At 44.5% G+C, this 14494-nt stretch overlaps 1 protein-coding gene across 6 annotated transcripts in view; it reads right to left on the bottom strand.

Annotated features, from left to right (window-relative positions):
- The window catches only part of DIS3L2 (DIS3 like 3'-5' exoribonuclease 2), a 378450-nt gene that overhangs the window by 128513 nt on the left and 235443 nt on the right, over positions 1-14494 (bottom strand). For all 6 annotated transcript variants that reach the window (XM_063790857.1, XM_016950702.4, XM_063790856.1 and 3 more), the window contains one exon: positions 9826-9905. In XM_063790857.1, the coding sequence (XP_063646927.1) occupies positions 9826-9905 (80 nt within the window). The remainder of the gene's footprint in view (positions 1-9825; positions 9906-14494) is intronic.

Raw genomic sequence — 14494 nt, 5'->3', positions numbered from 1 at the left:
GGAGTGCAGTGGCGCCATCTTGGCTCACTGCAGGCTTGAACCCCCAGGCTCAAGTGGTCTTCCCACCTCAGCCTCCCACGTGGCTAGGACTACAGACGCACATCACTATGCCCAGCTTATTTATTTATTTATTTATTTATTTATTTTTCTGTAGAGACTGGGTTTTGCTACGTTGCTCAGGCTGGTTTTGAACTCTTGGCGTTAAGTGAGCCTCCTATCTTGGTCTCCCAAAATGCTAGGATTATAGGTGTAAGCCACTGCAGCTAGCACTGTACTTGGTGTTTAAAGGCATTTCTTAACTAGCAAGACTATTTGCCAATATAACTAAAGGGAAAAAAAATTTGGCTTTTAGATCACAAATTTTGTTTTACTACCATGTTAGGGTTCATTCAGGAAGTTAATTTTATCAGAAAATCAGCACTTATTGAATTTGAAAATAGCAAGGATACAGGCAGGAGGGAGGTGGAGGAAATGACAAGATAAAATGAAGACATGAGTTGCTGTGGAAGCCTGTTGGGATGAAAAGGGAAGAGCAGAGCAGTGCAGACCACGCAAGACACCTGGCAAGGAAATAAGAGGAAGGAAGTGAGCCTCACATGGGCCAATTCACAGAGCTGGAGTAACAGCAGCATGAACATAAGATAAATCCAATGATCTTATAGGTACCACTGAGACATGACAGATGGAGTGAAACACTTGAATGGAATAAGGGAAAGGTATGCCCAATTCCAAAGAAATAGACTTATTTTAGGAGAGAAAGTGGATGAGACTTATATGTCAGGATATAAACCCACAGGCAACCCACAAAACAAGGACAGAAGTACATGGAAATAAAGGGGCAAGGCAAGAACCAGAAAAAGGAGTGAAACACTGAAGGTATGCAATAGGTTGCCTGGCTAGATCTGACTAGACCAAACAATTTTAAAATGCAGGGTAGCAACCAGGAAGTAGAGATATCCAAGGTACTCAGGAAGTAGAGATATCCAAGGAACACCCTGCTCTTAGGAAATAAGCAAAAAAGGGAATTAAATCCAGAAGTAATGATGGTTATTGCTATATCCAAGACATGAAGAATACTTGCTGGTAGGAGAAACAGAAACAATGCATTCTGCTAGGAGGAAAGGAAAGTTCTGCGGAGGTTTATGTTGTTCTTAGAAGGCGATTTCATCTGACAGAAGGAGGCAGGGAGGCAAGACCTTGTAAGCAGAGGGAAAGGAGCAGGCAGAGGCCTGGAGGCAGGAAAGGGCACAGGAGATCAGCAGAGCCTGCAGTGACCAGCCCCCACTGTGCGTGTGTTAAGGGAAGCAGCGCTGGGAAGTGGGGTGGCAGGAGAGGAGGCTGAGGACTCATCTTACAGGGCTTTGGTAACAAAGGTCTGCTAAAGAACTGCAGACCTAACCCATAGGTACAAGCAGGTTTTCAAACAGAAAAGCTACATGATCTGGTCCTTGTGCGTGCCACATAGGAAAGATAACTAGACAGCAAGGTGGACGGGAGACAGTGAGGAGGGAGGGAAATTACTGAAAAGACCATGACAACAGTCTGGAGAGGAAAAGGAATGAAATGTGATTCCAAGATTACTTTGTAAAACTTTGGTTGATTAGACGCCAGCTGATGCCATCATAAAAGCAAGGGGCGGAGAAGAAACAGGCTCAGAGGGACCCTTGTCCTGCTGCCCCTCCAGCTCTCCCTCCCAGGAAACTCCCAAGTTTGGTCTTGAACTCCTGGCCTCAAATGATCCTCCCACCTCAGCCTCCCAAAGTGCTAAGATTACAGGTGTGAGCCACCACACCCGGCCTGAAACCTCCAAGAATGGATCACTGCAACCTCTGCTCCCACACCTCGGAGGCTGAGAATTACTGAAGAAAAATCTTATTATCCTCCAGACTTTGTAGGATTGAAACCCAGACATACCTGAGCAGTGTTTGCCAATGCTTTGTCTGATGGATTCCTGGTCAGTTCTCTATACTATCTGTGATGTGCGCGTGACATGGACATATGTGTGTGTGCGCGTGCGTGTTCATCCGCGGTTCCTCGCTTATGACTCCTACAGCCCTTATTACAGTCTTTTGTTAAAATGTTGGAGAGCTTTAGGCCACTGAATCTCTCTGACTTTCTCCTGCCCTCCTTTCACCCGCTTCTTTTTCTCCCCAAGGCAGGACTCTAATCTTCCCCTCTTCCCATTAAAATGTTCTCTGACCTACCTTGCCTGATTGTGGGTTGGAAGACTTCCATTTTAAAAGGGGTCCTGCCCTATATCCTGGAAGAGGGAATGCTGCACAGAGAGGCCAAGAAGCATCTGCACAGGCCTTGCTGGGTTTCTCCACTCAGTCTGTCACTGAGATCAAACGCTTTTTGCCCAATCACATTTCTACATGGGTGTCCATGCTTCAATCATGCCTATCGAATGAAGCCTCCATAAAAGGCCCAATAGGACAGGGTTCAGAGAGGTTCTGGAGAGCTGAACACATGCAGGTTCCTGGAGGGTGGCATGCCTGGGGAAGGCATGGAAGCTCCATATCCCTTCCCCCATACCTCGCCCTAGGCAACTGTTTATCTGGATCCTTTGCAATATCTTTTATAATAAACCACTAAACTTAAGCGTTTCCCTGAGTTTTCCGTGAGCCACTCTAGCAAATTTATGAAACTCAAGGAGGGGGTTGCAGGATCCCAAACTTATAGCTGGTCAGTCAGAATCACCAGTAAACCACCCTGGAGCCTGCAATTGGCATCAGAAGCGTGAGGCAGTCTTGTGGGACCAGGTGCTCAATCTTTGGAATCTGATGCTATCTCCAGGCGGAGAATATCAGAACTGAATTGGAGGACAACCTGCTGGCATATGCTGCAGAACTAATTGCTTGCTTGGTGTATGGCAAAAAAGCACCCAAGTATTTGGTCATAGCAGTCTTCTGTGTTGATTGTTGCAGGGTGGCAGCAGGGGAAAGGCAGTCTGTGTTGTTTTTTCCCACTCAGACTATCTCCTTCACCACTCCGTCAGCCCTCTCAGCAGCATTCGGCTTTCTACTTCACAGTGGAAGCAGGTATGGCCAGGTGTGATCCCTCATCAGCAGGGACCCATCAACTATGTCTTGCCTCTCTGTCTCATAGAAAGAGGTGCTGTGGCCAGGCGCGGTGGCTCACACCTTTAATCCCAGCACTTTGGGAGGCCGAGGCAGGCGGATCACAAAGTCAGGAGTTTGAGACCAGCCTGGCCAATATGGTGAAACCCCATCTCTACTAAAAATACAAAAATTAGCTGGGTGTGGTGGCGGGCGCCTGTAGTCCCGGCTACTCGGGAGGCTGAGGAAGGAGAATCACTTGAACCCAGGAGGGGGAGGTTGCAGTGTGCAGAGATTGCACCACTGCCCTCCAGCCTGGGCAACAGAGCGAGACTCCATCAAAAGAGGGGAGGGGAGGGGAGGGGAGGGGAGAGGAGAGGAGGTGTTCTTCCTTGGCCTCACCTTCCACTTATGCTCTGATTCATCTCCCACCTTCTTCTTCAAGACCCTGCAAAACGATCAACTCTTCTCATGCCTGTGTTTTCAACTTTTCCTTCTCTGTCATCTCCTAGTTCTCAACATAAACATATCAAATATCTTGCATCTTAAAAGCAAAGAAAAAAGCCACCTTTGACCTATGTTAGTTAGCAAGTGATGAGTGGTGAGAAAAAAAAAAGGAAAGGCGGCTAGGTGAGAGGGGTGGAATCAGAGGCAGAATGGCTAGGGAGGCTTCACGGAGAAGGTGACCAATCAAACCTGAAAGGGAGAGGTCAGCCATGTGGCTTTGCAGGGAAAGGGGAAACCAGGCACAGGGGACACCAAGTGCAAAGGTTGTAGAGCATGAGAGGGGCACTGATGCCTGAAGGGCTGGGCAGTGAAAGATGAGTTAAAAAGGTGACTGGAGAAGAAAAGCCCACATTTAGAGCCAAGAGCAGGCAGGGTCCTTTGAGTCCAAGGAAGAGTGAGTCAATTTCAAGGAGGAATAGCAGACTAAAGAGCCAAGTGCTGTAGAGATGCTTAGTGAACTGCGGCTGGGGCAACCTGTTGCAGCCAGCATTCTGAAGCCACACTGTAAAAGGGATAAGGAATACATGGGAAGTGAGAAAGCAACAGCAAGTAAAGACAACTCTTCCAAGGTGTCCTGACAGACATAAGTGAAAGTTCTAGAGCTGGAGCAGAGTACAGGAAGGTTTTATAGGATGAGGGAGACTTCAGGTGGTACAGCAAGAGGAGGAAGCAGGGCAAAGGGAAATGTAAAGGGGCTGGGGTGAATGATTGCTGGGGAAGAGTCTTCCCAGAGGTGAGAAAAGAGCCCAGGAAGAGGGTCTGGCCTGGCTGCTAGAGACATGCATGAACCTTTTCACTCAGAAGCCCCAGGGCTCTTACATGTCCCGTGTCTTCCCAGTAGCAGGTCCAGTGACTTCATCTCAGCCCTTTGCTCTTTAAAACAACTACCACCCCATCCTATCCCTCAGGTTTTCTAGCCAAAGCCTGGCACACAGGGGGACACAAGAATTTCTGGCTCCTACTTCCTCACTGCCTCCAGAAGTGATCAGTCAATATAGGAAATTCTCAGCAGGTGACAAACAGCCATTTGGGGAGCCAGAGAGTTTATTAGGAATTCTCTGAAATCCTTACAGGCACTGCTCCTAGACTCTCACTCTATTCCCTTATTGCTATGGGCTCCCAGGAACAAAGCTGTCTGCTCCATCCTCCCCAAAAAATGTCATGCAACCAGGCAGGCTGCAGAGACAATCCAGGCAGGAAGACTGGTGCTTCCTTGAGCACAGTAGGTAATGTCCACCCCAGAGGCCCCTTAGGCTGGATGCTGTTCTAACTTAACCAAATATTTTCTATGCAGATAGTGGGACAGACCCTTCTTTTTTTGAGTCAGAGCGCTGCACTCTGTGGGGATGGGAAATGTGAGCGGGCAGCAGAGCAGAGGGCTATGCACCCGGGGCTGTAGTTTCATGGTTCAGAGAGGAAAGCAGCAAGGAGGAGAGATGGACACGAGGGATGTGACTATGATAGCCAGCTGGGCATTCCATAAAGACCTCTGCTAAACTGTGGTTAAGGTGTAAACTCCAATTTCCAGAAAGCCTCAAGGATAAGTGGATATGTTTATTTCTTCTCATTCATTTATTCATTCACTCCTTTTCCCCTAGTGGTTTTTGGTATGTCCACAAAGTTGTGCAACTATCAATTATCTAATTCCAGAACATTTTCGTCACCCAAAAAGAAACTGAAACCCATTAACCATCATTCCCCATTCCCATTCATTCATTTCTAAGGCCGGGCTAGGGTAACCCTGTAAGTTCAACAGCAGAGTACATGTTAGAGAATACAACTTTAGAGAAACAAGATGCTGGAGAAGTGAAGTTCAATTTCCTGCAGGATCTGCTGGGAGCCTGAATCAACGAAAAGCGAATAAAGGTCCTAGCTTGTCAGGCTGACAATTTTCCCTCAGAGACTAAGGCAAAGCCACAATGCTTGACTAATTAAAGAGAATGGGTAGCTGTTACTCTGAACCCAGTCCTGCCCAATAAGGAGGAACTGGCAAGGAGAGAGCAGGCCCTGATAGCCCGGGAGGCGCAGTCTGGATACAGGTAGCCATGTACTTCAGACTTCATAAAAGCAGAAGTGACTCCATGACATGGGAGATGGGCTCACACCTCATAACCCACTGGACACCAAAGAATATTTAGGATGCTAAGTTGAGAATTTTTGACTCAGAAGACACATGATAACTGTTACCTAGTAACTGATAGGTTGTCAAATGAGACACTAGATTTGTTCTATAGGGGCCCGAGAGGCATAAATGGGACTAATGAGTGGAAAATTACAGGAAGAGAGCAGTGTTTCAGATCATTACAGGGAAGGATTTCCTAATAGTCAAGCAATCTTAAGGCAGAATGAATTGCCTCTAAGGTAGAAAGTTCAAATGCAGTCTGGACATTCCATAAGTGGATGCAGTGGAGGTAATTCGAAAACCAGAGAGTGATCTGACAACTGTGGCATTCCCACACTTCAGCGTTGAGGTCAGCTGTGAGGTATGCTGCAAGTGATCTGTACAATAATAAAACACTGAGGCACACGATTTACTGTCTCCAGATTCTGGGTTATCACTATAACGCCACTCCTATTCACTTACATTACTAAATATTTTCTTGAACAAAGGTGAAAAACTCTACATTGCTGGGTAATGCTCATGGGAGTGTTCTCCTGAAGTGTGTTTTTAGGATAAGAAAAGTGGAGAATTACCAGGTTGGAAACCAGTAGAATACCTTCCAAGCTGAGATTTCATGAAGATAGGTGGCACCCTCTCCTCCGCCTGCAACCTAATTATGATCTCTTGGTAGACAGGTGGTCACTGTGATTTGCTGAATTGATCACCGGAGTGTCTCACCTGACAGACACTGGTAACAAGTCCTGGGAGTACATCTGAACTCTACCAAAAGGGAAAGTAAGGACTAGGTATGTTATATTGTCTGCTTTTCACAGAATGGTCATTCAGATAATTTTAATGAAACCAAAGGAAAGTTAAACTTTACACTTAAAAAAAAAAAAAAAAACTACAGATGATATAAATAGACCGAGAAAACACTATTTGTTTTTTGAAGCATTGAACATTTTTCCCCCTAAGCAAGAATTGACATGAACTGGTAACTACCTCAACCTGAACTTTGCCAACCTCACCCCAATCCAAACTGGAATTGACTTTCCCTTTTCAACTCCTTGGATAAATGGCCCTGGCAGAAACTGTTGTCACAAAGGCCAACTGTAGAAGTGCCACCATAAAACTGTTGGCCTGACCAACTCAGGCCTTTTCAGAGTCTTCCCTGACTCCTTTTCCATGTCCTTTTCCTGCTGCTCTGCCAAACTGCTCCTCAGGAATGCAAGAAAAACTAAGTGGATGGAAGGTATCTGATCACCTGGTGCAGTAGGCTACTGAGCGGCCTGTGATTTCTGGCACCTCATAATATTTTTGTATTACAAAATTTTTTCATTATACAACTATTATTGCCACATTATAAAAATTTGGAAACTAGAGAAAGGAAAAAAAATCACTTATGATCCCATCATTCGAATGAAATCACTGCATTTTGGTGCATTGCTTCCTCTCCTCCCGGGCTCTTTGTATATAGTTCCACGGACTGCATCTATTTAGCTTGTTTATACACACCTCAGCTCCCCTAAAAAGAATTTGCAGCAACTAACATAAATAACATCAGACAGACAACTCCATGCCAACATACTCTCTCCCAAACCAGCTTGTACTCCTGATTCCCATTTCTAACTTATGGGTTCCATCTCCCAGTCATCCAGGTTGAAACCTTGGCACCATCTTGGACTCCTCTCCCTCAACCCCAACATTCATTTCCATAGATTCTTCTGTCATTATCCCTTTCTCACATCTGTCCTTCCCACTCCAACCCCCCCTATTGATTTTGCTACCATCTAGTCCAGGTCCACAACTATTGCAATATTTCTCTGACTCATTCCCCAGCCTCCAGTTTCTCTCCTTTTCCTTGCAATGCTAAATTATTTTCCTCTTTTTGAATGCTCTCTTGCTGAACAACATCTGCTTGCCTTTCCATTGTCCAACAAACAAAAAACACTATTTGGTCTGAAAATTTGTCCCGAGTTTGTCCCCAATCTATCTTTCCTATCATATCTTTGACCACTTCCTTTATGAAACCTCTGCTGACACACTTGGGCCCTAGACATAAAACCACAGTGTATGCAGTGAGTACGGCAGGACATGTGCCTGCTCCCTGGAGTCCCTGCAAGGTGCAGGGTTCCAGGCCAGCTGAGACAGAGGAACAGGTAGTAGATGTATCCGTCTGCTATTATCAACTATGAAAATGGACAAAACAAATGAAGCAATTGTGTCTAAGCATTACACAAACAGTAGAGGTGTGAACCTAGAGGTAAGACAAATATGAGGAATGAGGTCCATGGTCACCTGGCTTTCAGCCTAGGGGCACTTTCCACACTGTGGCTCAGGGAAGTGGTGTCTATATGCCGAGCAGGTATGCCTAAGCCTCTGCATGCAACAGAGATTGCTAAGAATGTAAGAAATCAAGCCAGTACTTGCTTTTTGAAGTAGGCTGCTTCAATTTTGGATTTTAAAAAGATATAATTTCTCTAAAATTTCCAGAGGACCTTTTCTCGTTTCTTTCAGTTTTCTTTAGTTGAAAATATTGAGGCTCGGCACAGTGGCTCGTGCTTGTAATCCCATAGTGGCTCGTGCTTTGGGAGGCCCAGGCAGGAGGATTGCTTGAGCTTGGGAGTTCAAGGCTGCAATGAGCCACTGCATTCCAGCCTGTGTGACAGAGTGATACTCTGTCTCTAAAAATCGATTAATTAATTAATTTTTAAAAAGAAAATATTGAGCAATCTTGCCCATAGTTTCAAGGAAGATAAAACCAGTCTTAGGCAATGTCTTCTATCTCTCAGCCTTCTATCTACTAAGCTTCCCCATCTATTATAGTAGAGAAGAGATTACATACTGAACCTACGGCGTTCTGTGTCAGTGGGAGATATGAACATCTTTGCAATGTTTTAAAACACTAGGCCACTAGGCCATCAACGCTTGGTGGCAGACTGAAACTGCAAGGGTGGATATCCACATTGGGCAAATGTCAAAGGCCATGTTAGTGCCAAGGCCATCTCTGAGGATGACCAAAGCCAAAGCAGTCACCCAGAAGCCACCCTAGAGAGGGGCAAGAAGTAGGTAAAAACTAGAAGCAGCACATCTGGGGCATTAGAAAAGGGATTGGGGGTGCTGGGCATGGTGGTTGACGCCTGTGATGCCAGAACTTTGGGAAGCTGAGGTGGATGGATCACTTGAGCCCAGGAGTTCCAGACCAGCCTGGACAACATGGTGAAACCCCATCTCTACCAAAAATACAAAATATTAGCCAGGCTTGGTGGCACACACCTGTAGTCTCAGCTACTTGAGAAGCTGAGGTGGGAAGATCACCTGAGCTTGGAAGATTGAGGCTGCAGTGAGCTATGATCATGCCACTACACTCCAGCCTGGGCAAAAGAGTGAGACTCTGTTGAGAAGAGGAGGGGAGGGGAAGGGAGGGGGAGAGGGGGAGGTGGAGGAGGAGGAGGGATTGGAAGGGTTCACTTTTCTCATATCCTACACATTTTTTCTTTGAGAGTCAATTGCTGCATTCCCTTCCTCCAACTATAATTTCCAAAGACAACTAGCCTCAATCCCACTTTTACCTGCTCAGTAACATCCCAAAAGAATGTTTAAAGAGCCCTTATCAGTTTGCCTTTCTCAACTTGCTGGATAGATGAAAACCTACTGGGAGTAGCCCAAGCTTCTCCAGCTCAGCCCTAGAGAGGCAGTTCTCAGGGAAGGTGTTCCTGCTACCCACCGAGAAGCATGCCTTTGAAGAGTACCCCTTCAATCACGTTATTTGGTGTTAAATTCAGGTAAAGAACCCTATGTCTCTCCCAAGCAGAGCCCTTACAAGCTTTCTTTCTGTGATACCTTACACCAACACTGGAACCATCTGAAGGGCCAAGGCTTGGAATTCATTCTTTAGCACTCACTGTTGCCCCTTCTGAAGCCCAAGAAGAGTCTAGTGGGAGGACATTTCTCATTCTCACCCTCACCAATGTCACCACAGGAACACAATCTTAAGGTCACATAGTTGTAAAGGCTCAGAGGCCTATGGCAAGTTCAGGCACAAAGCAAACCTAGCCTTGCACAGTATGCTGCCTAGGCAGCACAGGGCAGCCAGGCAAACCACACAGGCATGCAGACTGCCTGCTACCCAAGATGCCATAGAAATTTCCATCCTACCGTCAGCGAGTGGCTTGCAGGAGAGGGCATCATCGAGGTCTCGGGCGGTTGATGGGTCAATGGTGAAGATACAGTCTTTTCTAGGAAAGAGTGAAGAAACAATCAGCAATGCCACAAATAATAGCAACTTTACCCCACCATAGTACAGCTTTAAAGAACAGTGAATTTTGCATATGTGCTCTGTTAGGGAAAGTGGAAAATAACTTCTACGAGAATGAGATCTTTAGTTAAATGTGAGACTGAGAAGAGACAAATGGGTGAGTGACTTTCTCTTCCTCTGTGTGAACTGGCACCTACTTCTCCTTCACCCCAAGCCAGAAGAGATGTGAGTGGGTGAAAATCAGGCTGCTTCCATGAACGAGGCTTCTCAAGAAGAGTTGGCCAACAAGAGGGGCAAGTTACTTTGGTAAATTACTCTTCAATTTACACTTTGGTAAAATATCCTTCTCCAGTGACTTGTGATACAGGGGGATGGGACCCAACAATAAGCTTCGCAAAAAAACTTTGGGCCGTAGAGTTAACCATAATAGAAGTCTACCTGGAAACAGCGCAAATCACAGTTTGTTTCCACAGAATAATTATATATTTCAACCAAGCTCATACCAAGTACACCATGTGCCCATTTATCTTTGCACAATATCCTTACGAACATCACACTCTTACCCTGTGAAACTCCCAGACATTCTCATTCTGTTTTACAGTTTCCCATATAGCATGCCTGACTCAATCCACCCATTCCCACCATGTAAACACCTAAAGATCTTGGCAGCAGCTGTCCTTGGCTCTCCATACCTCCAGCCTTTCCTGCCCGAGGACTGCCTGGAGATTGGGGTATTCTGCAGCAACTGCCCTTCTGCCCCCATGCCACACTCTAGTCGGTGCTCACTGCTTCCTAGGTTCTTCCTCCACTCCATCCAGTACTAGCAGTGCACTGCCACCATTTCTCTGTCTTTTCCTCATTCATCAACACTGATGATGTTGCCCATACTTGTACTAACCATGGTAAGACAGGCTTTGTTCTTAAAGACTTCTTCCCTGGTGTTGCTCCTCTGTTCAAAACCTCCTTGGCAGCAGTGAGCTATAATTGGGCCACTGCATTCTAGCCTGGACAACAGAGCGAGACCCTGTCTTCAGAGGCTGCCAAGCTGCTCTAATGCTGGCCTGCCACAAGCTCTCGGGACCTTTCTCTATCCGACTCTTAACTGTCCACTTACCCTACTCCTAGTAACTCCCAACAGCCCTCTCTAATCCTAACCACAATACTTCGATCCTAAGAGAGTATTAATTATAAGATGCGCCATCAATTCTGTAATAGCTTTTGGAGAAATAAAAACCCCACCACATTAAATATATACATTAATTTTAAGATACTTCAGAATTTCAGAAATGTCAAATGTTTAAAAAATAATAATAACCTTTTTTTTTTGTATGGCTCACTGCAGCCTCAACCTCTTGAGCTCAAATAATCCTCCCACCTCAGACTCCCAAGCAGCTGACAGTATAGGTGCATGCCACCACACTGGAGTAGTTTTAAAACTTTTTGTAGAAACAGGATCTCACTCTGTTCCCCAGGCTGATCTCAAACTCCTGGCTTCAAGGGATCCTCTCAACTTGGCCTCCCAAAGTGCTGGGATTACAGGTGTGAGCTACGATGCCCAACCCAAAAAGTAATCTTAAATGGTAAATGGATAACCAGACTGTGGTATACCCCCAAAATGGAACAGTATTTAGCAACAAAAATTAACAAATTATTCATAAATGCAACAGCCTGGATGAATCTCAAAGGTATTGAACTAAGTGAAAAGAGCCACTCTCAAAAAGAAAACAAAGCACTTTGGGAGGCCAAGGTGGGCAGATCACCTGAGGTCGGGAGTTCAAAACCAGACTGGCCAACATGGTGAAACCCCGTTTCTACTAAAAATACAAAAATTAGCCGGGCATGGTGGCACACGCCTGTAGTCCCAGCTACTCAGGAGACTGAGACAGGAAAATTGTTTGAACCCGGGAGGTGGCGGTTGCAGTGAGCCAAGATTGTGCCACTGCATTCCAGCCTGGGCAACAGAGCAAGACTTGGTCTCAAACACAAAAACAAAAAAGGGTGGGGGGAGGAGAGGGAAGGAGAGGGGATAAGAAGAGGAGAGGAGAAGAAGAGGAGAGGAACGGAACGGAATGAAAACAGAGATAAGACAGAGAGCAGATCAGTGGTTGCCAGAACTGGGAAAGGTACGCTTGTGCGGGGGCAGCAGGGGGAGTGGAACTAAATCTATGCATGTCTTAAAATTCACAGAATTTTACATACAGCAAAAGAAGGTCAATTTTAATGTTTACTATTTTTTTAAAAAATTAATGTGACTTTCAAATCAAGAAGAGTAAAACATATATGTTAAATATTCATAGGGTTGATCGACGGGTGCTAGATTTATGGATTAATTTTTTTCCCTTTAATGTGTACTTTTTCATATTTTTAAAATTTTTCACTGCAATTGAATATTACTTTTGTAAATGGAAAAAATCAAAACTATAGAGAATCTTCCTTAATCAAAAAACAATTGATCAGATATGTATTATTGTTTGTTTGTACATATATTGTTTGTACATACATTTAGCTATCTTGTAACATTTGTTACAAGATGCATTTGGCTTAATATAGTTAATGGCTTTAAGATTATGGATCTGGTAAAAACTGTGTCCCCACTGGACACTAAGAAAATAGGGCAGGGAAAGGTAGGTGCCATTCAGGTGGAGGGAACGAGAGCATTTAGAGTGCAGATCCCAGAAAGGGTGATTAATCAGGAGACCCACTCTCCCTCTAAATATTTCGAGGAGAGTCACACACAGTGTAGGCAACATGAAGGTTGAAGCCTCAAGATATACAGAAGTAATTTTGGTTCCACTATATAAAAGAGGTTGTAAGCAAGAGTGCCAGAGGAGAAGAGAAACACTGATCTCCTGGAATGCGTGCTCCGAGGGCTGTGTTCCCAGAGCCTTGAACAGAGGCTGCACCTCAGACATGTTTGTTGAATGAACAGATTGATGGTAATAGGAAGTGCCCAGGAGGTGAAATCAGACCTGGCACCATAGCAATGGGCTGTAATTGATGAGGATCTTGAACTTGGCTCACAAGGTAAAGAAGGAAGTGTCCGCTTCTTTCTCCTTTTGATATCTCCCATAAAATCTAACCAAATGTTTTATATACACTGAGTACTCAATAAAAAATACTGGTATAACTGAAACTAAAAAGTCAGACATGGTAGTAGGAATGTTTGGGCCTTCTTCTTTTATCATAATGACATCATAAAAAGCCAAAAAAATGTTCCCCTAGTCAAAATCAAAAAGAACTCCATTAGCTTGGTTGGAGGTGGGAAGCCATCGTTTACTAGGTTACTTGGAGGGTTGACTAGGAAGTTTTAATTTCTTAAAATTAAACGTCTCTGGGTGCTTTGAGACTTTCATTTCTACGGATCCAGTGCATGAATGATAATTCCCATTTAGACATTTCCAGCCTGAAGTTGATCCAACCATATGTGACCGTGTAAGACTTTGTTAGTTTGTAAATGTCTTCTTTGGGAGCACCCACAACTGCTTTCTAAGAAAAATCCTAGACTAGCCTGTAAGGACTCAAACCAACTCTCTATTACCTTTAACACTTTTTAAAAATCTGCTCTTAAACCAGAAACATAAAAGTCTAAATTAAAATGGAACCTGACAACCAGTATTCAGGAAGGCTTGCTTGCTGGAAAGATAAGCCATCCAAACATTATTCCTGATCAGGAATTGGCAAACCATACTACACTGGTCAAATCTGGCCTGCCACTTGTTTGTGAGTGACCTGCAAGATGAGAACAGTTTTTGCATGTTTAAATGACTAAAAAATAAAAAATCAAAAGAAGAATACTATTTTGTGACACAAAAATGATTGTGGAAATTCAAATTGCACTACGCACAAATAAAGCTTTATTGTACACAGCCACACTTTTTCTATACAAGGGCAGTGTTGACCAGTTGTGACAGACAGCTGTTTTAATTGTGCCTGAAATATTTCCTATGTGACCCTTCACAGGAAGTTTGCTGACCCCTGTTTTAGATCAACGTTTCTGAATGTGCCAATTAAGTGTTTTAATTTTTTTAAAAAAGATCTTATGATTAAATCAGTTTGGGAAATACTGGGCTGATTTCTTAACTGTAGGACTTCGAGGAGCCTTTAATATGCCGGCATCAACAGTTCTTGACCAACTCATTTGCTCCTGGCACTTCTTTGTGGGACAGCATCTCCCAGAACCAAGATTCCTCAAGGGAGCACCTTTGGAGATGCGAAGAACTGCACTGAAATGCCCTGCACAGGCCTCCCATGGTGCCCTTGTCCTACTTGGGGCTTTGCCACCAAGCCTACCCCAAGGGACACTGCAAGAAGTCAACCAAATGACTATGCTATCACTGTAGGGAAGCAGGGAGAACAAGGGCCCATTTGACCATGTAGTATCCTTTTATAGAGTACTATAAAAGGGTACTCTTTTTTTTATGGGGGAAGTTGATGCAGTATAAGGAAACACTCTACTTGTGACAATCTGTATCTTATAGACACACAAATTTTATCCTTGATGGCTTCCCTTTTTATGCTATATGAACTGTCTGCTGTACAAAATAAAATAAATAAACTTTAAAAAGTTTT

This window comes from Pan troglodytes, chromosome 13, assembly GCF_028858775.2.
Source record: "Pan troglodytes isolate AG18354 chromosome 13, NHGRI_mPanTro3-v2.0_pri, whole genome shotgun sequence".
Taxonomy (NCBI): Eukaryota; Metazoa; Chordata; class Mammalia; order Primates; family Hominidae; genus Pan; species Pan troglodytes.
The sequence above is the reverse complement of the archived record's forward strand: the minus strand, read 5'-3'. Positions and strand labels throughout refer to the sequence as shown.